At 45.2% G+C, this 27262-nt stretch overlaps 1 protein-coding gene across 1 annotated transcript in view; it reads right to left on the reverse strand.

The window, feature by feature from the left end:
• Nucleotides 1-27262, reverse strand: part of RNF216 (ring finger protein 216) — a 57174-nt gene that overhangs the window by 13577 nt on the left and 16335 nt on the right. Inside the window, exons 10-14 of the mRNA XM_087941996.1 lie at nucleotides 26977-27027; nucleotides 26624-26761; nucleotides 25502-25650; nucleotides 24049-24127; nucleotides 2599-2696 (exon numbers count right to left, since the gene is read on the reverse strand). Of these exons, the coding sequence (XP_087798122.1) occupies nucleotides 2599-2696; nucleotides 24049-24127; nucleotides 25502-25650; nucleotides 26624-26761; nucleotides 26977-27027 (515 nt within the window). The remainder of the gene's footprint in view (nucleotides 1-2598; nucleotides 2697-24048; nucleotides 24128-25501; nucleotides 25651-26623; nucleotides 26762-26976; nucleotides 27028-27262) is intronic.

A 27262-nucleotide genomic window follows, 5' to 3' on the forward strand; every position in this document is an offset into this window, starting at 1 on the left:
ATTTATATGTAGTACATGCTACGTATAAATACAGCCATGTAGTATGCTGTATTGCTATTATCCTTCTCATCTTTCTTCATGTACATAGTAGTATGTACTATGGCTGTATTTATATATAGTAGTATGTACTACGTATAAATGTAGTACTATGTACATAGCATATACTACTACATTTATCTTATGTTTCACTAACTATGGATACCTGGTTTGAAACACAGGTAACTACACCTTAAAACTTCTATTATTCCATTATATTCTAATTCTGTTCTATTCTTTCCAATATCCTATGCTTTTCAATATCCTATCCTATCCTATCCTATCCTATCCTATCCTATCCTATCCTATCCTATCCTATCCTATTCCATTCCGTCATGGCATAGGAAAAGTATTTCCTCACTAACTTATCTTGTTAGTATCCCCCAATGAAGAGGTGAACATAATTAAAAAAACCTTGCAATCTTGCTCTACGAGCCCCAACTAAAATAGCCACGTTGTACAGTATCTTCCAGCTTTGAGCTGGAAGATTGTCCTACAAACAGTTTTTAGGGATTGAGGCAATGTGATTTTCCAGTGAAGCTGACCCTACTGGGCTAATAATTCAAATTCCTTTTTTGGTCACTGCCTTCACGATCCGGGAGGCCAGCAAGAATAACTCAGCGGGAAGCCCATCGTCCTCTTCCGCGCTATTCCCATCTCGCCTTTCCCCAAACAGGAAATCCTCAGCCAGGCAGGAAGGTGGCTCTGAATTCCCGCTGAGCTTCCTCTCTTCCTTTGGCTCAAACAGGAAGACCCATTGTCCGAGTTTCAGCTGGGCCCAGCGGTTCGCCAAAAGACGCTGAAAAAAAAAGGATGCCCAGCCGAGTTCTTCCTTCCCCTCTTCTTCAGACGAATCAAGCTAAAAACCCGGTGTATTATGAGATTATATTATTCTTGATAAATATATCCTGCGGAAGCACGATGGGAGTTTTTTAAAAAATAAATAAATAAATAAAGTATCTTAATAATAATATATTATTATAGATTATATTATAGATTATATTATTCTTGATAAATATATCCTGCGGAAGAATGGCAGCACGATGGGAGCTTTTTTTAAAATAAAATAAAATAAAGTATCTTAATAATAATGTAGAGTTGTTTGGCAAGACAAGGAGGGACAAAGGACGGAAGGGGAATAAAAACTACAGCGCCGTCTTTCCTCGCCTTTGCTGGGATCCTTTTCTGACCGCAGTAAACCAGGCAGGCAGAATCCTTGGCCTCCATCCTTCTGAGCCCTGAGCCCAACCTAACAGGATGGTGCGTCTGTTTTATTGCCCTGGCTCTCTCCGGTTCACTTCCGTACGCACGCGGGTTTTTGGGTCCCCTCTCTGCTGCTTTGGAAGTGTGTTCCTGGGCCTTGTGATTTGAGAAAGCCCACCCAGCTCAAGGGAGGGGCTTCCAAGTATCCGCTTCTTGTGGCTCTTGCCTCAGAACGGCACAAAGGTTTCCACGCTTGTAGGAAGAAGGGTGAGATTTTGACTTCTGTTGGAGCCGGACAACAAGATTAAGGATCTCTCCCCTCTCCCTCCCTCTTTTTCTTTCCTTCCTTCCTTCCCTTCCTCCCTCTTTTCTTTCTTCCTATCCTTTCCCTACTTCCTTTTCTCTCCCCCTCCTTTTCCTTCCTTCCTTTCCTCCCTTCCTCCTTCTACCCTTTCCCCACTAATTCTTTTTCTCTCTCTCTCTTTTTCCTCCCTTCCTTTACCCTTTCCCTACTTCCTTTTTTCTTCTCCTCTCCCTCCCTTTTTCCTTCCTTCCTTTCCTTCCTCTCTCCCTCCACCCTTTCCCTACTACTTCCTCTCCTCTTCTTCCCTTTTTCTTTCCTTCCTTCCTTTCCTTCTTCTCTCCCTCCACCCTTTCCCTACTACTTCCTCTCCTCTTCCTCCCTCTTTTTCTTTCTTTCCTTCCTTTCCTTCCTCTTTCCCTCTATCCTTTCCCTTCTATTTCCTCTCCTCTTCCTCCCTCTTTTTCTTTCTTTCCTTCCTTTCCTTCCTCTTTCCCTCTATCCTTTCCCTTCTATTTCCTCTCCTCTTCCTCCCTCTTTTTCTTTCCTTCCTTCCTTCCTTCCTTTCCTTCCTCTTTCCCTCTATCCTTTCCCTTCTATTTCCTCTCCTCTTCCTCCCTCTTTTCTTTCCTTCCTTCCTTCCTTTCCTTCCTCTTTCCCTCTATCCTTTCCCTTCTATTTCCTCTCCTCTCTCCCTCCAAGAAACTTTGAATAAAGAAGCAACTACCTGAGGGGGTAGAAAAAACCCCCCACCAGTCCTTAGTCAAATTTCAACAGGTCACGGAGAAGGTAGGAATAGAGCCAAGTCAATCCAGGGGGACCCCCCCCTCCAAAAAAGAAGAAGAAGAATCTGGTAGCCACGCAAGCTTGTGCCTTTTAATAAAACGTGTTCCAGAAAGAGGTGCTGCAGTACCAGACTTCTAATTTTTCAATCGTTAGGAAACAAAACGCTAGAACTTAAGAACAACCTTTGCAGAGCTGGCACTGGTTGAAATCGGGCTGGGGAGAGGGTATCTGTTTTTTTTCTTCTCCCCGTTCCCAACACTGAAGATACTTACATGGATGTTCTGTATTTAATGTCGTCCTTTTCAGCCAGCTGCTCACAAGTGAGGTTCATGTGTTCTTTCCAGAGGCCTTGGCATTTTCGGCAGGTTTCCTGGAACGGAAGGGCAGGGACTTTAAGTAAGCAAAGGGGACCCACCAAATTCAGGTTAGCAGTCAGGGAAGCTATCGTGAATCCTGCACCGAGCAAACGTTCTGGAGCACAGTCAGTCAGCTCCACATTACTGCACCTCTGTATGGTTTGTCCATTCTGTATATTCTGTATATATTATGTATGTCCGTTCTGACCTGGGGGGCTCCCATTGCAGCCCTGGTCAAAAGGGCCCAGCAGAGAAGATACCACCTGAGACTTCTCAGGAAACAACAACTGAATGGAAAACTGCTGGTGACCTTCTACCGCTGTACCATAGAAAGTATCTTAACTTACTGCACCTGTGTATAGTTTGCCAATTGCACAGGGGCAGATAGGACAGTGCTCCAGAGGGTTAACCGTCATTGCCCTGAGGATCATGGTTGCCCTCTCCCCTCTTTGGAAGAGCTTCATAGCTCCTGCTACCTTAAGAAAGTTCAAAACATTCTCAGAGATCCATCTCATCCTGGGAACCCTTTTTTTTTTTAAAACTATTACCACCTGGCAGACGGTACAGGATAATAATAAAAACAAGGACAAACAGGCTGAAAAACAGCTTCTATCCCAGGGCAAGTAGCTCTGTTGAATTCTACTGTCTAGTGCAATATTCATGCAATATCAGGGGTTTTCAATTCAATGTATAGAATGCAAAGGGCGTGTGTTTGTGTTTTATTTTCGCAGTCATAATGTACACCGAAGATGGTATTTAATTTCATTGTACGAAGTGCAATTACAATGAAGTAAATTAAACTAAGCATGTAACTGTTCATTTAATGACCATACAAAGTTCTTCTCCGTGCAAACCTCTCTCCGAAATCTGAAGAGTATCTTTCATCCAAAATCTTCTCGGTATTGTGATTTTTAAACAAAATACGGCCCTTTTTCCCCCGCCTCTCTCTCTCCAGCTTTGCTTTCAGTCAACCCCTCCAATGTAGGGCTTTGCTCACCAGAGACCACGAGTCATCTATGCATTTTGACCTACTGTATAGGATCCTGGAAGAGAGATCGCTGGTGTCGCTCTGTGAAGAGAAACTTTTCCAGAAGAACTTCAAGAAAACCTCTTCCTTACACCTAACGAAAAGGGCTACCCAAAGGATGAATTCATCCAGTGGCTAATATTGCCACCTTGTGGCTTGGAGAAACCCCAGGCAGGATGCTGGCCTTCATCCCACCCGTGTAGGGTCATAAAGGGATGGAGTAGGTTTTGAACAGCTGCAGCGTGGAGGAAGAAGTTTGCCAAGCCAACTTGAATTGCTCTTGGGAAAGTATAAATGTTGACATGAAGACCAAAGCTGCTGAGGCTGGATGGTTTCCATCAGCAAATGATCCAGAAGGATTAGCTACAATGCTCTCCTCGCAAAGCACTCAAGGATTACTTCAGTAGACCACGAAGCTCCGTGCCACGGAAAGAGACGAGGGTGTTCACTGAACCCAAAGCTTCTGTCTGTCTGTCTGTCTGTCTAACCAACAATCAAGTAAGCAACACCCCAATCAAGAAACTGCCAAGGAGCCATTAGTAAGCAGCCCAACCAAAAGAATCTCTAAGACTGCCCCCCTCTACCAACACAGACAGGCAAGATACCAGAATATAAACTGAGAACAAACGGCATTCGTTATTAGCACTGATGATGTTACCTAGTTGGGTCATGAAATGTCTTCAAGAAAACAAGAGAGCACCAAGGACCCATCCATCCATCCATTGTACCTACTGTATCTACCTACCTATCTACTTACCTACTTTATCTATCTATCTATCTTTCTCTCTCTCTCTCTCTCTCTCTCTCTCTCTCTCTCACCAACCCACCACAAAAAATTATAAGAAAACCATATTTCTGATTTATAAGTGGAACAACTTGCCAGCAGAAGTTGTGGATGCTCCAACACTGGAGGTTTTTAAGAAGAGACTGGACAGCCACTTGTCTGAAATGGTTATAGGGTCTCCAGATCGGCCAGGGAGTTGGACAAGAAGACCCCCAAGGCCCCTTCCAACTCTGTTATTCTATATTCTATACTATCCATTTCTCTTCTCTCAAAAATTGGCCTGTACTTGGCATTTCCCATCAAGCAAATTGCTTGATGCATTAAAATGTCCCGAAGGAAGAACTAAACGACCGGAGTTGTTGGAGATCTTTTAAACTATTATTTGTTTTATTTTTCTTTTCTCTTGGATGAGACAAAGTGGATCCCGCAAAACAAACACACAGGAAGGTTTCAACACCCAGGGTAAATTTCCATGTTTATTTGCACGAGTCTCTGTTATGACTTTGCTGCAGAAAAGTGGGTTGTGCAATGAAGATGTTTGCGGCCTTGCAGAGGGGTTGTGCAAGGGGAGAAGAAAAAGCTGCGTTTTGAAGGGCAGCAGCAAAACCGTCGCAAAACAATCCTCCAGATATCTGGGCCGGCTGTTCTCCAGCACAGTGGCCTCCAGATGGGTTGGCACCAGCTGTTGAGAGACCACACTCTCCACCCTCCCACAACAGGGCATCAGGTTGGAGAAAGGATTCAGATAGGCCAGAAGCCCAGCTGAAGGCAGGCAAGAAAAACAAGAGGAATATGGAACACAAAAAAAGAGGAAGTGGCAAAGGATTTGCCAAGTCTTGCATCACAATTCCAGATTGTGAGAAATTAGAAGCAACGCTTGGGGGCAAGGAGACAGGAATAGATTACGCTTAATTTCCAAAGCGCAGATCTCCGCAGACCTGGCTTGGTCATTTTTCCCAAGGAACAAAAGATACCCTTCAACTAGAGGTAGTCCCCCGACTTTACAACCGCAACTGAGCTCCAAATTTACGTCGCTAAGCGAAGCGTTTGAGTGGTGTCCCATTTTACGGCTTCTTTATTAGCCTCTACCTAGGATTGAACTCACAGCCTCCTGACTGTGAGGCGAGAGCTCCGCCTCTAGGCCTCCGGAGCCTCTAGTCTAGGCCAGGAGCCAGCAACCTTAAACACTCAAAGAACCACAAAGGTCCTAGCCAGAAGCCCACTGTTCAATTTTGGAGCCGAACAGAACTTTGGTTCCCCCCACCATAGAGTCTCCTCCTAGCATGGTGTCCTTTTTCTTCTGCCGACTGGAAGTCCAGTTCCCCCATCATAGAGTCTCCTCCTAGCATGGTGTCCTTTTTCTTCTGCCGACTGGAAGTCCAGTTCACCCATCATAGAGTCTCCTCCTAGCATGGTGTCCTTTTTCTTCTGCCGACTGGAAGTCCAGTTCCCCCATCATAGAGTCTCCTCCTAGTGAGGCGTTTTTATGCAACCTTCTCACAAGGGGAAGCCAGATTCACTCAAACAACCAGGTGACTGGCTTATCGGCTGCAGTGATTTGCTTCACGAAGGTGGCCAGGAAAGTTGTAAAATGAGGCAAAACTCAACACTTCACCATGAAATATTGGGGGCTCCATTGTACATTGAGGACTACCTGTCCTTTAGGACTACAGCTCACATAATTCTCAGCCAGTATGGAGCAATTGTGTGTGGGGGGGGTGTGTGTGGAAGTACAAAAATTACTGGCAATGTTTTCACCAAACCATCAACTTTTAACTGAGTGTGTTGAAATCAACCACAATATGCTCTGAGAAAAAAAAACCCAAGGTCTAAATCTTGAGACTACATACTCCAAAACCCACTTAGGAAACTTGTCCCCAGCCTACAACGTTCACAAGACAGAAAGAGAAAGCGAATTTTTTGATTAATATCAAGAAATGGAACATTTCCACAGGGCTGACGTGGTGCTCACTCCCCACCAAACTTGCACCCATTTTCCAGACTATACTATATTTCTCCCCTCTTTCCAAAGAAGAGAATATGTTTTTTTCTGTTTGAAAATTGCTTTTCCCAGACTGTGCGCTTGGGATGCAGGGGGAAAAGAACCCTGAAATTTTGGCTTTGTTTTTGTTGGCTAGATAGGTTTGTTGTTATAGAAATGGCTACTATATATACTATTGGGCAAAAGTAGAAAGCTGAGGTTGTAATGTTATATTCTACTGCCCCAAAGAGAGTTGGAAGCCAAGGCCTTTTTTTTTTCTTTTTCCCTTCTCCTAGTTTTCCATTACTTATTTTCCTTTGTATCTTATATTTTGATAAAAATAAAAATTTGATTATCGTCTATCTATCCATTCCTATCTTTATCTATCAATATCTATCAATATCTATCATATCTATCTATCTATCATCTCTATCCTATCCTATCCTATCCTATCCTATCCTATCTTATCATCCTATCCTATCCTATCCTATCCTATCCTATCCTATCCATCCATCTCTTTTAAAGTTTGCCTAGACATCATACTTGGTTCCACTGAGTGAGGCCAAGATGTCATCACCTACAACCATTGCTCATTTTTATCCATTTTGTGGCGACTTTATCCTGTTTATTTTCCAGGCCTTTCATCAACTCACTCCTTTAAATACTTTTGATGAATCTTCCCTCTGTGGGTCCTAGGAAATCGCCTTCGTTAGATCGTTATCAACCTCAGAGACTGAAGGTGAAAATCAAACTAAAAAAAAGAAAAGCTGTAGAAGTAAAACTTCCCTTCTCTTTTGTCATGTTTTCGTCGTACACTAAATAAAAATTTAAAAATAAATAAAAGCAAACTAAGAAAAAAAAAAAGTGGGCCCTGAACAGTCAAACTGATTTGCGGAGGACTTCAACTGCATTTTGCCACCCGCTTTCTTTCTTCTGCTGTTTTCTTGGAATAAATCGTTGCATTTATTATCTTTCATTGCACAAGATCAAAGTGTGTGAATGTAAGGCAATATTATACTCAACATGCACGGAGGAACAGAGACAGATAGAAAGCTGCGCTCAATTCAAGTCGGGGAACCACAACGGATGTCAAACCTGAGCTAACGCGGCTGTGGGTTGCATATTAAGACACCGTTGCGATATTAAATACCAGAGCTTAAAAAATGCTGTCCATAAAATGCCCCAGAGTTTGACAGAAGCCAAACCTGAAACTTGGGAGACAGCATGAAACTTCTCGTTTAAATGTCACTCAAGATAAAAAAAAACAACACCCAGTCCCCCCCCACAAAAAACCCAAATCCTGCAGCCCAGGCGTGAAGAATTTAACAGACTTTTTGCTATAAAATTAAAAATCACAGGCAATCCAAAGCCCATGGATTCCAGCCAGCCTTGTTCAACCGTGGGCACCTTTTAAATCAGGGGGTCTCCAACCTTGGTAACTTTTAAGCCTGGAGGACTTCAACTCCCAGAATTCAGAAGAAAAAGCAACGTTGCTCTAACAACAACAGTGCATATTTCCCTTAGCGAACACGCTGAGATTAGGGAATTAAGAGAATATTTCTCAGCGGAGTCCCAAACCTTTTCGGACGTTGGTTTCTCAGCCGTGAAATCTCACAATCGTGACAACACCTGTCCACAAACAAGGTCACAAACCCAAGACTGCCAATTGTGGACAGCTTATTTGAAAAGCGACCTTGAAGATCTGGCTGAGTCTATCCCTGCCCCTTCTGACCAGCTGTGTCTTCTGAAAACATCACCAGATGTTTGAAGGGAGCTGCCAGTCTTTTTGTTCCTGAAGGAAACAAAAGAGGCAAGCTACATTTCTTTCAAGCAGTAGGACACACGTTCTCTGCAAAAGCCAAGTTATTCCAACTGGGAGGAAAAAAGGCCTGGACATTTATTTATTAATTTTGGTAAAGGTTTCTTTTCTGTGTCAGATTTGAGGAGGAAAAAAAATTGCTAGATAAAATAAGAAACGGCAAAGAATAACGGAACAGGTAAGAGTTGAAGGGAACTTGGAGGACTTCTAACCCAACCTCTGTTCGAACAGGAGATCCTAACGCATTTCAGACAAATGGCCGTCCAATGTCTCCAGTGATGAAGCACTCACAACTTCTGGAGGCAACTTCTGTTCCACTGGTTAATTGCTCTATCAGGAAATTTCTCCTTCTTTCTGAGTTGCTTCTCTATTGTTTTCCATCCCTTGTTTCTTGCCTTTAGGAGCTTTGCCATGTTTAATTTATGTGTAATTCAAGACAACGGCTTAAGCGTGGCTCACTGAATAAAACCCAAAATCACAAGCATCCTTCTCTAAGATATTAACTTTGGGACCTTCAATAGAGGTTTGAAGTTATTTTTCCGATCTTCTTTCCATAAATAGCCGGTGATTAACTCCAACATCCGTTCAAATGGGTTGCAAGTAACTTCTGAGCGGTCTGTTGTAACTTTGAACAGCCACTAAATGGCCAGTCGTAAGTGGAGAACTACCTGTACTGCTTTTAAAGAAAGATGAAAGAACATTGAATTGATCGAATTAGTTAAGTTAATGCCCCAGGTCGGTTTGGTGAGGATTGGTAACACCATTTTTCAAAATCTAGGGTTTGGGAGCCTCCTGCTGGCCATCGCTGGTGTTTACAAGCACCGCAGAAAGCTAAAAATGCAGTTTCTCCTCCAGAGGGCCACATGCCTCTTGAAACTCAAAAAAATTAATTGGAAAAGGAAGCATTTCTAATTCCCCGCTCCTCCTACCTTCACCCCTGCAGGGAAAACGGTTGTAACGTCTAGGTAAGTCTGGGATTGCCTAGAACAAAATACTCATGGCGAGAAGACAGAAATGTAGCCTCCTCACCCTCTTTCAAAAATCACCTGAGTTTCATTTTGCACGCACAAAAAAAGGGGAACTTACAGAATGCGTAAAATAGAACAAGGTTACTGAAGTTTGAACCACATCTAGGTTTTGCCCTGGTTCTGCCTACTTTTCTCTTGCCTTCCTTCTCCTTTTGGCGCCCGGGCTTCCCAAAGCTGAATGATATAAGTCCCCTTACTTATGACCATCACAGCATCTCCAGTGCCAGGATTGCCTGCAAGCATTTGTTTCGGGTTTGCCGACAAAAAACTGCAAGTTCACGTGAAAAAGCTTTGCACGGAAGTCCACATGACAGATAGGCCTCGACTTACAGGCACAACGGAGCCCAACATTTTTCTGTTGCTAAACAAGAAAAAAATGGGAGTTTACGACCTTTCTAACTACGTTAAGTGAATCCCTGCAGGCGTTGAATTAGTAGCACGGCTGTTAAGTAAAATTTGGCTTCCCCGTTGACTGAATAGAATAGAGGAGAGGACCAAGGACCCACACAGGCCTCCTCCTCCTCCTCCTGACCTGCTTCCTCCTCCTCTCCACAAACCCCACTCCTTTCTAGCGCTGATGACGTTCCCTAGCTGGGTCATGAAACGTCTGCAAGAAAACCACCACGCTCAGAGAGCACCAAGGCCCCCTCCTTTCAACCCTGAGCTACAAAGATCCTCCTTCGAGGATTTTCAATTCAGGGTTTTGCAAAAGAAGCATGCACTGAGAGAACAGAGTGAAGATGAAAGCGCCATCACTGGTCAAGAGAAGAAAAAAATGATTCCTTTGACATTGTTTTATTCTAGAGAGGCAAAGATCTTCAGCTGGCCTTTGGCTTCTCTGTTAGAAGGAGGGAAAAAAAAACCAAGAGCCAGCTCCCAAGATGGCATTGCCTGCCAGTCACACATGACAGACGGCTGTTTAACCTTGAGGCCTCCACTCAGTTAACCTTTCCGCTTAAAACTCCTCCTGCATTATTGATGGCTGTGCATCAAATCCAGCCATCGTGCTGGCACTTTAAAATCGCTCTTGGTAGGGGAAGAGAAAGCGACCCAGAACGCTCTTGCTTAAAACATAAGCCAGCCCAAGAAAATAACGGAAAACCCCCGTGAGAAACGGTGAAGACAAAGCCTCTGTCCATCGAGCAACACCAGCATTTAAGAAGACCTTCTAAACCAGAGGTCTCCAACCTTGGCCACTTTTAAGACCTGTGGACTTCAACTCCCAGAATTCCTCAGCCAGCAAAGTTGGTGTCAGGGCTCCGACAATCCACTCCCATTCAAATCACGAGTCTCTAGCCGCATCTCTCAAGAGTTAAAAAAGAAATCATTTATTACGAGTGAACGTGCCGGTGTTACCTGGGTGTAGCCAACTCGGAGAGACATCATTTATCTCACCCTTGACCCTGGTTTTCCCCTACCCCCTGGATGTATATTCTCCAATGGGACATATCCATAGCCAAAAGTCATCAATCATGCTCTCCAACAATAATCTTGTGCGGCAGACGTTTCAGGCGCCTAGCAATTATCTATAAAAATATTTAAGGAATGTGTTGCTTCCCCCACTTCCTTTCCGATGAGAAAAGACCAGATAAATATTTTTGAGTTGATAACTGGCTGAGGGATTCTGGGAATTGAAGTCCACAAGTCTTACAAGTGGCCAAGGTTGGAGACCCCTGTTGTAAAAGATGTTCAACAGCTGTCTTGAGGTCCTGCAGGAACAATGGCTTCCGCAAAAAGTGCTTCCATGAAAAGGCTCGTATTCGTAGCCATCTGCTCCAGATGTGAACCGAAAGCTGGGTGGAACATCCGTTCTTCGATCTTGGCTTCCATGAACGGGGGGAAAGAGTACGCAGAAACATGGACAAGCAACAAAGAGACTTCCATCTCAGCCCACAGAAGGTTTTTCTTCAGATCGAACGTCAAGATTTTTAACTGGCGAGGAGGGGACTGACATGCAGGAAAGGATAACCAGAGGACTTGGTTGAAGTATTTGCTTGGGTCCACAACATCCAACCACCCAGCTTGGCTCTGGCTTATGAGTTCTGTAATTTTAACTGCTGTGGCTTGTAAGCCCTGATTTGTGGTTCCGTGGGGCATGTAGGCTAAGCTGCAGGGAACGTATTAATCAAATCTTAGTTATAACCGTAAGCAGTTGCTGAGTGCCTTGAGGGCCACTTGGAGATGATAATCAGGGCCACCTCACCTAGGAATGGTTCTGAAAGCTTCCCAAATGTTGTCTTACAACCGGTGCAGAACCAACAAATCTACTGGCATATTCAACTTTGGCTCAAACCAATGGAGAGAGGCGTGCTTGGAAGCTTTTGAAGAAGATCAATTCACCCCGTTCAGGGGTCTTTATGGGTAGAGATAGAAAGAGAGAAGGCTTAGGATTGTAGCTTACAGTCTGTGTCTTCTCCAGATCAACTACAAGAATTAAAGAGGGCTGACCTGAAGGGTCCTTGGTGCTCTCTGAGCTTGATAGTTTCCTTGCAGATGTTTCATGACCCATGCAGCAGCATGAATGACGTTACCTACTTGGGTCATGAAACATCTATCTAGCTATGTCTGGAGAAGTCAAAGGCTCCAAGGGCCAAGCTTGCTTCAATCCTAAATCTCCTCTCTTTCTATCTCTACCCACAAAGACACCTGGACAAGGTGAGTTGATGTTCTTCGAAAGCTTCCAAGCATTCCTCTTCATTAGTAGACCTTCTTGGTTACAAAAGACACACACACACACACACACACACACACAAGTTAAACTCTAAGTGAGAGAGGTATTTCTTTGGGGGAAAACCTACCCAAAGAATGTAGTAAGGAAAATTCATATTTAGTTATTCATATATTGACCGCTGACAGAATTGTATTCACACAAAATTGGAAGAGCGGAGAGATCCCTACAAGATGAGAATGTGATTAGGAAAATACTAGAATGTGCGGAAATGAATAGATTAACACTGGCAATTAAGGAGAAAGAGCAAACTGAATTATTATATGGTATGGGATTTATTCTATCAATGACTAAATAATAAAAATGGAAGTTAGAAATAGGGAACCAAAATAAAGATTACATGTTAAAAGAGATAAAGTTAATATAATGATTAACATGTTGAATACTCCTACGTTAATATTGTATAATCAATTAACATAAATACCTATTTACACTAATTGACTATACAATATTAACATAGTAGTATTACTATGTTAAATATTACAGAATTAATATGTAATGAAGGATGTTGTAATTTTGATTTATTGTTTAACAAAAATGTTTGTACCAAGACAACACACTGTTCAACTGAAGATGGAATGATTGTATCAACACTGTCCAACTATTCACAAAGTCTGCACTACTATTACTATTAACCTTCTCATCACTCCTTATCACCCATCCCCTCCCACTTGTGACTGTATGACTGTAGCTTTGTCGCTTGTATCCTTACGAATTTATATGGACTGTTTCCTAGTATGATTTGATGGCTTATTGTACCCTAGGACTATCATTAAGTGTTGTACCTGATGATTCTTGACTCTTGATTAATGTATCTTTTCCTTTGTGTACACTGAGAGCATTTGCAACAAGGCAAATTCCTTGTGTGTCCAAACACACTTGGCCAATACAGAATTCTATTCTATTCTGTTAAAAATAATATATATATATATATATTAAAATAGAGTTAAACTCTAAGTGGAAAGGAAGCAACCCCGAATTTCAGGTCCTCCCAGAGCTATCACTTCCCCCTTCTGCTCCACGCAGCTAAGGGAGAGACTTTTTCTTCCTCCCTCTGAAGAAAGGGGTTAAGCAAGACAGCTGGACTTATTCTGTGACCAAATTAGGAAACAACCGACAAAGGATCTCTCCAAGATCATTGCACTGTGGCCCAGAGCTTCAGCTTGGCCTTTCTGGCTGGAAGGGCAGAACGCAGCTGGACACTGCCCACAGGAGGCCCGTCCGTCCGAGCATAGCTGGGGAGGCAGACTGGCAGCCCCGTAGCTGATGGGGGTTGAACCTTCCTTCTTGAATGTTCATGGAGGCCACCGAGGTTGGTGTCCAAGTCAGCTCCGCCTAGAAACTCCAAGGCTTCCTGAGACCGTAATTAAGCCCATGCTTCGTCCAAACCACTCTTGTTTTATTTCAATGCTGGGAATTATGTTCATTCCCAGCCCATAATGAGTTTTAAACAGTCCCTCGAGATAAGCACCCACCTTTCTCTCCTTTGAATGGCTGCCAATAACTAAAGTGCCAAATTAACTGTAAAAAGCCAGTAACTCCATATCCAAGAAACTCCATATCCAAGAGCAGGCTACCAAACAAGTACAGGCAGACCACCATGGGGGCCCAACATGTGCGTTGCTAAGGGAGACATTTGTGGAGTGAGTTTTGCCCCATTTTACGACTTTTCTGGCCACCATTCGTTAAGCGAATTTTTGCAATTGATAAAGTTAGTGACTGTCTGTATAGGAGCTGCATAGGCAGAGAAAGAGCGGGGGACTGGCTTGATCTAATTTGGCACTGACTCAAATTAAAAAAAACCCTTTACAATCATTCATTTATTTGTAAATTCTACTCTATTCTGAATTCTATTCTGAATTCTATTCTGAATTCTATTCTATTCCATTCCATCCCACGGCAGACCGTTACAGGGGGTGTGGGGGGGCTGCAAAGCCATGCCTGTTCTTCTAGCGACTAAGGAAAAGGAGCCCTATAGGCTGGGAGGGGCGTTGTAGCCATAAAGGTGAGTCATTCAGGTGAGTCATTCCCCGATACCAGCCTTCGCTCTCGTTTTATCAGATTTTGCCCTGTTTTTGTTTTCGTTTATGTATAAATAGCTCAGGGCGTGGAATATAGGTAATAATACTCCTCCCTCCTCCTGTTCTCCCCACAACAGCAACCCTGTGAGGTGGGCTGGGCTGAGAGAGAGAGAGAGAGAGAGAGAGAGAGAGAGAGAGAGAGAGAGAGAGGGACTGGCTCAAAGTCACCCAGCTGGCTTTCATGCCTAAGGCGGGACTAGAACTCCCAGTCTCCTGGTGATTGGTCCAAAATCACCCAGCTGGCGTTCGTGCCTAAGGCGGGACTAGAACTCCCCGTCTCCTGCTGATTGGCCCAAAGCCACCCGGCTGGCTTTCCTGCCTAAGGCGGGACTAGAACTCCCTGTCTCCTAGTGATTGGCCCAAAGCCACCCAATTGGCTTTCATGCCTAAGGCGGGATTAGAACTCGCACATCTCCTAGTGACTGACCCAGATGGCTTCCATGCTGGGATAGGGAATTCTGGGAGTTGAAGTCCAGACATCTCAAAAGCTTTATAATATGTGGCCTCCCTCCAATTCTCTGGCTGAAGTGTTACAGGGTTGGGTGGGAAATAGCAATAGCACTTAGACTTATATAGTGCTTTCCAGCCCCCTCTAAGCTGTTAAAAGCCCCCAAAGCAGCATTCAACTTTGACTGGCCTACAAGCAGCCCCGCCCGTTGCGTCTCTAGATCATTGACCCTCTTAACCTTTTGGCCGGAAATGTACAGGCCATTAAGCCCATCTCCTCCCTCCCTGGACATCAGCCCTTCCCCACCTGGCACTCTTGATTTTAGGGTACCCGAAGCAGCTCAGCCATGACTTCACAGCTGACAGACTCAGGCCTTTTTTTTTCTGCATTGAGGAGTCAGGGAAGGTCAACCCACAGCTTCCTGCTTGGAGCAAGCCCTTGCAAAAGATGGACAAAGGACTTGCCTCTTATGGGTATATATCATCCTCTCGCTGGATGGCTATATATGGAAGGAAGAGCCAGGCAGGACCTACACACACACACACATACACCCTTGCGAAGTTTCACTTCCCAAATCTGCCCAAATCTATTCATTTTTAATGCTGGGTTTTTGTTTTTGTTTTAAAATAAAATTCCTGGTTTTGGAAGGTGTGGGATAGCAGCGCAAACTGCCACGAATAATAAGTTGGGATAGGGAAAAAAAAACAAAAACCCGACTATATTTTTTTTAAAAAAAAGAAAAGAAAAAAGGGAGAGAGAAATCAAGACAGCTTTCTCCCTGAGAAGTCAGACACACACACACACCCCAAATATGTTGAGCCTCTGCCGGCTGTTTTTTTGGAAGGGGTTCAAGTTATTCACGATTAAGGACTGTCGCACGGATTTACATCTGAAAGGGCTCTATTGTGGGAAAAAAAGAAAGAAAAGCTCGCCCTTGTTCCAGATAAACTGAAGGGGAAAAAACAACAAAACAAAAAACCAGGACAGAGCCAAGCTAAAGGTCTGAAAATTGCTTGAGTGGGGAGCGGGGCAGGAGAAGGGGGGTGGGGGTTGGACTAGATGACCTCCAAGGACCCTTCCGACTCTTTGTCATTCGTATTTTCTGCAACGGCTCTCTCGTTATTCCTATTTTCTGCAAGGGTTCCCCCGTTTTTGAACCCGGAGTAGAAAGAAAAGAGACACTGCCCTTTGGCTGGAGAAAGGCGAGTTATTCCAATAAGGAAGGAACATCTGGAAAGTGGACAACATCTGGTTGAGCAAGATTCCGAGCTTCCCTCAAGGAGACAGTTATGGATCTTTAAAAGGGCCTCCGTTGCGTGCAAATTGCTTCCTTTCCAGTCTAGGTGCCAAGAAGGTACACACACACACACACACACACACACACACACACACACACTACACACACTATTCGCTGCCACCAAATTCCATTGTTCTGACTTAGTATCTCTGGTTCTCTGCTTGGTCCACAGCGCCAACCGATGTCATCCTTGTCAGGGTGAAGCCTCCAAAGAGGCAAGACATTCCTTGCAGACAGAGCTGGTCATTTGCCTTCTTTTAACAGAGTTGTTGAGGCTACATGGGGGTTTGTCTGTGGCCCCAGGGCCCACCTGCGTGGAAATGGAAATGGGCGTGGCACAGCTCCATTCACACAATCCTTTCAGCAGGTCCAAGGCGGCTCCACACCCATTTGCACTACTCAGGTGACCCTCAGGACACCGATAAACCTCCAAGTGGCCTCAACATCTATCAAAAAGGATGCAAACGACCAGCTGCCTGCAAGGAGTATAAACCCTTCTGTTCCCCACCATCCAGTCAGAGCTGAAGAAGCTTCTTGGATGAGAAGGGAAACGTCTTCAAAGAAAAACCAGAAAGTCCAGTTGCCTCTTGGAAAAAAAAACACAAAAAAACGCACCTTTGGGACAGCTGACTTTAGTCAAATACTTCTGAAGGTCATTAAATGGGGGAAGGATGTTACCTGGCCATCGGACACAGGTGGGAACATTTGAGAACTGCTATTTTGGGGAGGGGGGGACTGTCTTCTAATGACTCACTGGCACGGTTTTAGAGCAGGGGTCCCCAACCTGGGCAACTTTACGACTTGTGGACTTCAACTCCCAGAATTCTTCAGCCAGTGAAGGAAGGAAGGAAGGAAGGAAGGAAGGAAGGCAGGCAGGCAGGCAGGCAGGCAGGCAGGCAGGCATAGTGGTGCAATGGTTACAATGCAGTGTTGCAGGCTAACTCTGCCCACTGCCAGCAGTTCGATCCTGACTGGCTTAAGGTTGACTCAGCCTTCCCTCCTTCCGAGGTGGGTAAAAAGGGGAACCAAATGGTTGGGGGGGTGATATGCTGAGCCTATAAACCACTGAGAGAGGGCTGCCGAGCACCATAAAGCGGTATATAAGTCTAAGCGCTATTGCTGTCGCTATCTTTGGAACCTGGCGTCTCACAGAATCGGGAGGCAGATTTGGCAAACCTGAACACGGTCCCGCCCGCCTGACGAAACGGGGTCTCCTGGCAGGAAAATTTAGGATTTATGACGGGTGAACGCCCAGAGGGTTTTTCAAAGCCGCCTCTGGAGAGGTGCGCCGATTTTTACGGGTGGACGTCACGACAGCAACCTAACTCTCCGGAACAGCAGCCTTAGGCCTGGCCAGGAAACACACACACAGAGCACAATTTCTGCCTCCTCTTCAAGTCTTTTTCTCTCTTTGTTTCCTCTCCCTGGTTGGGCTTCAGCGACACCGCAAAAACTCTGCTGCCCTTTTAAGGTAGAAAAATGCCTACCCCGACTGGGCGGGTGTGTGGGGGGGAAGAGCGAGAGAAAGAGCCAACGAAGGCCGAAAACTTCCTTTTTCCTGCGGCTTTGGCAAAGAGTCAACGGAGGAGCAGCGTGTTCTCGGCTGGGCTCTTCGGAAGGGGAACTCTCCAGATCAGCAAGCAGAGAGCAGAAGGGAGACAGGGAAGAGGGGGAGGGACGGAGGGAGGGAGGGAGGGAGGGAAGGGAGGAGAGGGAAGGGAGGGAGAAGGCAGAGCTTTGCAAAATCAAGACAAGCGGTTTCTCAGAAGGAGAAGAGCGCTCTTTTATGGGAAAGACAAGATCTGAGTATTTTTAAGGGCAACCCCCTCTACCCCCGGCTCCGGGCCACATCTGGCCTTTTGACTGCCCCTATCCAGCCTGGCGGGGGGGGAGAGGGTCAATCAGAAATTCAAAATCAAATGTCAATAAGGGTTACCAACAAGGGAGACTATTTGTAAGCTCAGGGTTGAGACGGAAGGGTTCTGTGATGACATCCAAGGGGCGCGGCACAAAAGCAACCAAGCCCCCAAAGTAGGTCAAGTCCCTTTAATTCCTCCAACTTGGCCCCCAATGTCCAGTTATCATCGGCTGGAGGAAAAAAAAACTCTCCCAAGAACAGTTTTTAAAGGGGAGAAATTCAGTCCCACCCCAAAGTACATCTAAATTAGAAATAAAAACCAACGCAAAACCACCCTGCAGCAATTAACGAGACAGGGCAGGATAAGGAATTGTAGAACTCAAAAGATGACGAAAGACACACAGTTGGGAGGCCGCCAGAACCCAGGTAAGACTTGGCAAGCAAAGATAACGCACGCTTTGCTTCCAGCAAGGTGCTGTGCGCAAACGCCCTTTTTAAATCCTGTTTTCCCAGCTGCAGCTAATGAAGGGAATCAGGGCCCTTTTCTCCCCGTTAACATGCCTTGCTCCCTTATCTGTTGCTCCCTGCGTGCCCTAGGATAGAGGGGTGGGCTGCAGTCTTCCTCTGAATGCCCAGCCGGACAGTGCCCTTCCCCAGTTTCCTCCACAGACACCGGAGCCACGCTCCTGTCAGCTGCTCGACCTCTCCCTTGGAATCAGATTCCAACAGGGGCATGACAGGTTCCATGCGGCTCTCTGAGCTGGGGTTGTTTTCTTGCCGGTGTCTTGTGACCCAACTAACAAACATCATCAGTGCTAGGAGGGAGTGGCGTTTGCTCTCTTGTTTATAAATGCAAGTGATCTGGAAGAAAACAGCCCAGTTCAGAGAGTACCACTGTTCAACCCTGCTACAAATATTTTCTTCTATTAATTCCATTATTGTTTTGGGGTCCTCCTCCTCCCATTCTCCTCGTCCTCTGCCCAGCAAGCCCTTCTAGCACTGATGATGTTACGTAGTAGGGTCATGAAACGTCCAGAAAAAAACAAGCAAGCTTGGAGAACACCAAGGACCCCACAATCTTCTCTTTCCTCCTCCTCCTCCCTCTACCTCCCCTTACTCCCTTTTATGAATGACGGTGTTGCACTGATGATGTTCCCTAGTTCGGCCATGAAACGTCTGCAAGAAAACCACCAAGCTCAGAGAGCACCAAGGACCCCACAGTTCCTCCTCCTCCTCCTCCTCCTCCTCCTCTCCGTGCTCCTTCGCCTGTCCACTTCCTTCTAACATGGATGTTACCAAGTTGCATCGTGAAACCAAACTCAGAGAGCACCAAAGACTGCAGCCTGCAACCCTGAGCTACCGATATTCTCTTTTATTCACTTTTATAAGGAGAGGCGAAAGTCCAGAGCCGCCGGACATCAAGGTAAATCAATCCCCTTTGCATGCAGAAGGTCTCGCTTTTAAACCCCGACGCCTTCACCTGAACATAAAAAAGCCCCAGGGCCAGAGGGACAGGCGCTGCAGCACTGAATTAAAAGGACGCACTCTTAATCCCAACCGTTCCGAGCCTGAAAATGCTCCACCGAGTAACTGGAGTCATTCAAAGCAAGATTTCTGGCCACTGGGACTTTGCAGCATCCAGCTTCATTTGGTATGTGAGCCTGTGCCTCCTTTTCCGTAACAAGATAATTGAGGTTTAATTATGATGATGATGACGGCAGTTAGTCTCTCTTACTGGGGAGCCCTTGAGCGCTGGGGAGAGCAGAAAAAAACAGCAAAGGAAGCTGCTTTTGGGACACAAGGAGGATACGGCTGTTTGTAATTCAACTCGTTTTTTGGAGGGTGGGTGTGCAATAGGGAACAAATGTTGAATTTTGACCCTCATGGGTGCTTTCTTCCCAATGCTAAAGAGGTGGCCAACTTTACAAATATCTAATAGGAATGGAATGGAATAGAATAGAATAGAATAGAATAGAATGGAATGGAAGGGAAGGGAAGGGAAGGGAAGGGAAGGGAAGAGAAAAGAGAAGGGAAGGGAAGGGGAGGAGAGAGGAGAGGAAAGGAGAGGAGAGGAGAGGAGAGGAGAGGAGAGAAGAGAAGAGAAGAGAAGAGAAGAGAAGAGAAGAGAGAAAATAGAAGAGAACAGAGAACAGAAAATAGAATAGAGAATAAAATAGGGAATAGAATAGAGAAGACTAGAATAGAATAGAGAAGATAAAATAGAATAGAACAGAACAGAATAGTTGGAAAGGGACCTTGGAGGTCTTCTAGTCCAACCCTCTGCCTAGGCAGGAAACCCTACACCACTTCAGACAAAGGGTTATCCAACATCTTTTTTAAAAGCCTCCACTGTTGGAGCATTCGCAATCTCTGGTGGCAAGTTGTTCCACTGGTTAATTGTTCTAACTGTCAGGAAATTCCTCCTTAGTTCTAGGTTGAGAGTACAGGTAGCCCTTCACTTACGACGATTCCCTTAGCGACCGTTCGAAGTTCCAACAGCACTGAGGGGGGGGGGGAAAGTGACTTACGAGCATTTTTTCCCATTCTCATGGCCGTTGCCGCATTCCCATGATCACCTGGTCGAAATTCAGAAGGCTTGTGCTTATATGCCAGTTGCAGCCTCCCACGTGATCCCATTTTTTTGCGACCCTCTGACCAGCAAAGTCGACGGGGAAGCTGGGTTCACTCAACAGCCGGGTCAGTAACTGAGCAACCTCAGTGGTTCGCTTAAAAACTCTGGCTAGAGAGGTCGCGAAAGGGGGCACAACGGCTGCCTCATTTAGCAACCGAAACGTCGGGCGTCATTTGGGGGGGTGGTCGTACGCCGAAAATGACCTTCAAGGCGAGGTGAAAAGGAGTTGAGATAGATAGATAGATAGATAGATAGATAGATAGATAGATAGATAGATAGATAGATGGGTGGATAGATAGATAGATGGGTGGGTGGATAGATAGATGGGTGGGTGGATAGATAGATAGATAGATAGATAGATAGATAGATAGATAGATAGATAGATAGGCAGATAGGCAGACAGACAGAAGGACAGACAGATAAATAAAGAGTAGAACGGCCTGTATTCTTATAGCTGCTATCCAGCCTCCCAAAAGGAAGATGGGCTAACTACTCTCTTTCATAAGATGAATTATCACCATGGCAACCGTATCCTTCACCTTCTACTCTTTCCCAGCTCAGTGGGAAACGCTGCAGTGGCTTGTGCTGAGACTGCAAAACAGAAGGGACTTTTCGGGCCCGTATGGGAAACTGCACCAAAACTGCCGCTGTCGGCAAGTTTACAGCCGCTGTTTGAGAGAGACAACAACACACATCCTTGACCGGGACATGGCCGTCACATCTGATGGAATTAAAGGGCCAACGCGGAGACAAAGAACAGACAGCCCAGAATAACAAGAACTGGAAGGGACCTTGGAGGTCTTCTAGTCCAGCCCCACCCTCCAGCAGGAGAACCTATACCTTTTCAGACAAGTGGTTGTCCGGTTTCTTCTTAAAAACCTCCAGTGATGGAGCAGCCACAACTTCTAAAGGCAAACTACTCCACTGGTTAATTGTCCTGTCAAGAAGTTTCTCCTTAGTTCTAGGTTGCTTCTCTCCTTGGTTAGTTTCCACCCGTTGCTTCTTGTCCTGCCTTCAGGGGCTTTGGAGAATAGCTTGACTCCCTCTTCTTTGGGGCAGCCCCTTAGTTACCGGAAGACTGCTGTCATCCCTAGTCCTTCTCTTTGTCAAGACTAAACATTCCCAGTTCCCTCAATTGTACATCCTAAGGATTTAGCCTCCTCCTATCTATCTATCTATCTATCTATCTATCTATCTATCTATCTATCTATCTATCTATCTAATCTATCTATATACACATACATATACATATATACATACATACACACACACACACACACACACACGGTATTGTATTCACCTTTGTTCGGGTATTTTCCCGAAACGTTGCTACAACTTTAAAAGCACAACTACAATGACGTGGGAAAATACCCGAACAAAGCTGAATACCATACATGTAAGTACCAGCGAAAACTTAAGAAAACACACACACACACACACACACACACACACACACACATATATATGTATATGTATATGTATGTATATATATATATATATATATATATATTTTCTCTCTTAGCAACGTAAATTCCGGGCTCCATTGTGGTGGTAAGTTGAGATCTACCCATTTATCAGAAATCAAGCTCGATTAACAAGCAATAGGGCAGGCTCGGCATGCGTTTGCTCAGAAGGAAATCATTCTTATTGGCCTTGTATTTTATTTTATAACCCAAAATTGGAAAGGGAGAGACGAAAAAACAAATCTGAGATTTAATGCGCGAAGTTTCCCTCCTTCCTTCCTTGTCTTAGATGTGGCTTTCAGGCTGAAAGCATCTGCTTTCTTGGTGTGTAACTACGAGGAACTTTGATTAAATCCAAATTGGGAACACTGGTTAGAATAAAATACAGACGGAGCTGTTCAGAGTCGTAAATGAAGATCTGGTTTTGTTTTGGAAGCCTTTGTTTAAGACAGCCGCAGTTTGTTAGACGCCAAAACAAGCCACAGGCCCTTAAAATGGGGAACGGGTGCTAAACTGTGATTTATGTTGTATCTGAAGCAGAATTATTTTGGCTGGAAATGCTTGGATCCCAGTTTTCGAAGCACTCAAAACGAGATTAAAATGAGAATCCCTTTTAAGGCTTTGGGGTAGTTTAAAAGGAAACATTTACCAGTTCAATACAACATTGTTTCCTGCACCACAACAGTCCTTCAGTGGTTTCCCGCTGCCATAAAAATCCATAATAAAACAACCTGATCTTTTGCCCTAGATGCAAATCAAGAAAGAAGTGGGTTCAAATCCTGCAGCCAGCTCAATACACTGCTTTTTTGGATAAACCGTTTCTTTGCATTCAGACAGAACGCCTTAAGAGAAAGGATGAAGTTATACCCTACGACAGATAACTGAAAAGGGGTTTAAAATGCTGCTGTGGTTTATTTCATTTTTTGAAACAGGAGGCTGCGCATAATTCATCCCCACTGTGGATTAACCAAGGGTGCCATCTAGCGGCTTTCAGCCCTAACTGGACGTTTACACAATCCACTTTTTTTAATCAATGAGACAGTCCCATTAAATAAATATATATAAAAAAAAAAAGCTTTCATTGAGCAGATCCTTTTCCAGAGCTAAAAATAACTCCCATTCCTAGGCCAGCCAGCAACCCACAGTGGCCCAGGAATGCTGGGAGTTGGAAGTCCACAGGTTGCTGTAGTTCTCCATGCCTGATTTAAGTCATGGGAAAATGGATGCAGGCTCTCGATAACAGGGCTGGATTTCCAAACTTGGCCACTTTGTGGACTTCAACTCTCAGAATAGCTGGCTGGGGAATTCTGGGAGTTGAAGTCCATTAAGTCTAGAAGCCACCAAGTTTGGAGACCGCATACCGCGTTGACTGACAGCTGACCCTGGAATATAATCTCAGAAGGCTTTCTGCAAAGCAATTTAATGACCGTCAAAGGTGAATCCACCCTACTTGGCTTAAATGAGAGTGATGTAAGGAGAGGCAAGATCCCAAGGGAGGAATATGGAAGAGAGTGGTCAAAAACGTGACGAGAATTGAAATACTAAAAAGGACAAGAGATGATGGATAGATATAGAATACTTCTTAATATAAGATTTGCTTGATTAAGGGTTAGAAAATAGAAGCAGAAGTTAGAAATGTGGAAAATATGACTACCTATATCGCTATACAATACATTATCATTACCATGTAGACACAAATGATAGAAGCTGAAAGGTTATTATTAGATATACATGAATTGTATTATTGTTTTTAATACTGTCTATAAAGTAAATTGATGATTATTACTATTACTTTAACTACTATTATTAATCTCAGAATTATTAATTTTTTTGTAAATCCAAAATGACTCAGACAATAATACACCGTTCACCAAGCACCTATGTGTAGTTAAAGAAAAAAAACATATCAATAAAAAACTTTTTTTTTTAAAAAAAAGTGAAACCACCGCTTGGCGGTTCATTTGCAATTCACGGTAGCAAAAGACGCAAAACCCTTTTCTGGATGTTCCTTTCTCTCTTTTCATTAAAGTTGTGAGTCACACACGCACACACCCCTTGCTGCCACCTGCAAAACTAGGCTAAGCAGCTTGAGGGGTTAAGCTCCTTCCTGGAACCTCAAGCCGTGTCTAATTGAAGGGTGAGAGGAAACAGCCAGAACTCTCCCCTGGTGTGTTCTGCTAGGCAACCAGCCCCTTGTTGTCATAAACAGGTGTCACCTACCTTCCTGCAGCACGGATTTGGACAGCTGAACCGCTTCACCTCCTTGTCCAGGAGAGCCGGGAAGTTGCAAAAGGGACACCTGAAAAACCAGAGAAGATTGAGTGAGGGCTTTGGAAGGGGAAGCTTGTAGAAAGAAAGAAAGGCGTGGAAATGCACCTTCCTTCTCGGTGCAGGGAACCCTTCGACTTACAACTCAACGGTTCCAAGTTACAACAGCACTGCAAAAACAAAAACAAAAACAAAAAAGCAGCAAAATGAAGGGCAGCCCCGGGGCTTCACGATGGTTACAGAGTCCGGTCGTTGGATCAGCTCGTTTGGGTGACCTTCCCAGTCGGCTTCTGAAAAACGAAGCCAAGCGGGGTGGGGAGCCAGACTGCACAATTTTGCAGACACCCCCCCACCCCCCGGATGCTTAGCAGGGAAATTCTGGGCCCGACTGAGACCTTGTTAAGCCAGGTTTGCGTTAATTCGGCCATGGGGCTTTCCAAGCTGCAGGTCGCCGTTTTGCAAGGCCCGTTTTTGCAGCACTCACAGCAATTCCAGAGTTTGCATGTAGCAAAACCACCGGGTTATGCCTCCTTTTTTTAAAAAAAATATTTTCTTTTAGCCAAACAGGGAGCCAACGACCTGTTAAAACCCAGGTTAAATTTCTGCAAGGTTTAAGGCACTCCACTTCCTCTCCAAAACCTACAAACTCAAATATCTTCCTCCTCCTTCCTTTCTCCTCTTCCTCCTTCCTCTTCTTCACTCCTCCTCCGTCCAAAACCTACAGACGCAAAGATTTTACTCCTGCTCCCTTCTTTCTCTTCCTCCCTCCAAAACTTACAGACCCAAGATTGTCTTCCTCTTCTTCCTCTTCCTCCCTCCAAAACCTAGACCCAAATTTTTCCTCCTTTTCCTTTCTCCTCTCCCTCCTTTCTCCTCTTCCCCCTCCCTCCAAAACCTACACAAACCCAAAGATTTTCCTCCTCTTCCTCCTCCTCCTCCATCATCACCTCGGGGTTACACCCATGTTCCCTGAGGTTAATTTCAAAAGCGAGAAGACGGGCCATTGGCAGCTGGAAAAAGCTGCCCGCCCAATGCAAAGCAAGGCCAACGAATATGAAATAGCCAACAAATGCTGGAGAGGTGGGCCCAGGGAGGTGTGGGGGAGGGAAGGGGAAGGAAAAAATATGCTCGTTGAGGATCCTGGCCTCCAGAAAGGTCAGAGGGTCTTCGGAAAAGGAGAACGGCGTCCAGAAATAGAAACAGATGCGTCATCATGCACACCTGGTTTACAGGTGCCTCTACGCAGACAAAGTTTTAGCTCCAAGGGCCAGGATTGTACATGTCTCTTGAGTTGCGACGTGGAGGGCAGAGGCTCCGCTGCATGGAGAGCCTTGAAAGGGCGGGAGGTTGGTCCTGAGCCCTCACCACCACCTCCCAAATTCGGCCCGGGCAAGCGAGCTTTTACCTGACAAGTTCATCTGCGCAAGCAGCCGCTACTTCCTCCTCGGCTTTCCTCTCGTAGTATTTACAGAGGATGTTCTCAGGAAGCACTTTCTCCAGTTCGGTGGTGGGGAATGAACAGGTGCAGCTCCCTTCCATGCAGCTGAGCTCCGACTGGGTCCAGGGAAGAAGGAGGGGAGGGAGGGAGGACATGAAGGTTACAGGATCGGAGGGAAGGCTGTGCATGTCAGGAGCTGTGGTGGCGCAGCGGTCAGGATGCAGCACTGCAAGCTAAACTCTGCCCCAGCTGCCCGAGAGTTCGATGCTGACAGGCTGAAGGCTGACTTCAGCCTTCTGGCCTTCAGAGGTAAAACAAGGAGCCAGATTGTTGGGAGGACGATAGGGTGACTCTTTAAACTGCTTAGAGAGGGCCCTGAAGCACTTGTGAAGTGGTATTTAAGTCTGGTATGGCTTGGGAAGGAAGGGAAGAAGGAAGGGAAGGAAAGAGAGATGAAGGGAAGAAAAAAGAGATGAAGGGAAGGGAAGAAAAAAGAGATGAAGGGAAGGGAAGGAAAAGAGATGAAGGGAAGAAAAAAGAGATGAAGGGAAGGGAAAGGAAGGGAAGAAAAAAGAAATAAAGGGAAGGAAAGAAAAAGAGATGAAGGGAAGGGGAAAAGAGATGAAGGGAAAGGAAGGGAAGGGAAAGGAAGGGAAGAAAAAAGAGATAAAGGGAAGGAAAGAAAAAGAGATGAAGGGAAGGGGAAAAGAGATGAAAGGAAGGGAAGGGAAGGGAAAGGAAGGAAAGGGAAGCATGTTTCATTACCCAAAATAGATTAACATCATCAGTGCTAGCAATCATCAGACCAGCACTGACGATGTTCCCTAGGGCCCTGAAATATCTGCAAGAAAACCACCCAGCTCAGAGGCCACCAAGGACCCACAGTCCTTCTCCTTCTCTCCTCTTCCTCTTCCTCAACTCCTCTTATCCCTCTCCCTTCTAGCACTGATGATGTTCCCTAGTTTGGGCCAGGAAACACCTGCAAGAAAACCGCCAAGGACCCCAACAGCCCTCTTCTTCCTCCTCCTCCTCCTCCTCCTGACCTCCTCCTTCCTCCTCCTCCTCCTGGCCACAAATCCAAATCCTCACCTTCCCAGAGCCAAAAACGGCCTCCTGTGCGTATTTGATTAAGCATTCCTTGCAGAACAGGTGTCCGTCGGCACACTGGGTCAGCTCTTCGAAGGCAAATTCCCCGTAGCAGCAGCGGCATTCGATCAGCTGGCCATCCTGGAAAGCAGGCCCCAAAGGGGAGTTACAAAATGGCGACCCCAGGACGTCATAAAACCATGCTGGTTGCCAAGTGCTCGAATGGGGACCGTGTGGATGTTTTGACTTGTCGTGACTGCCATCACAGCTCGACAGCGGTTTATTTTGTGCGGGGTTTTTTGGGGGGGGATAAAGTGAACAATACAATGGGTCAGAGATGCCTCCTGGCTACTTACTTTTTGATACTGCTCCTCATTCATCTGCAGGGCAAGAAGGAAATCCGCATGCTGGCAAGAGAGAAAAGACACCGTTAGCACTGGTAAATAGTGAAAAATAGAGCACTTGTCTTTATTAGCGACCGAAAACGCCTTGTTTGCGTAAAAATAAACTTGTGATTTATGGCTCTGGGGATTAGCCAGGATGGATTACAGAAAGTAGCGTGGTACGGCTTTAGAGAGAGAGAGAGGTTAAAATATAATTGTATATTGCAAGCGGCGTCTTGATGTCTTCGTATCTTTATTT

This window comes from Pseudonaja textilis, chromosome 14 (genome assembly GCF_049901715.1).
Source record: "Pseudonaja textilis isolate UNSWEBS1 chromosome 14, rPseTex1.2, whole genome shotgun sequence".
NCBI lineage: Eukaryota > Metazoa > Chordata > Lepidosauria > Squamata > Elapidae > Pseudonaja > Pseudonaja textilis.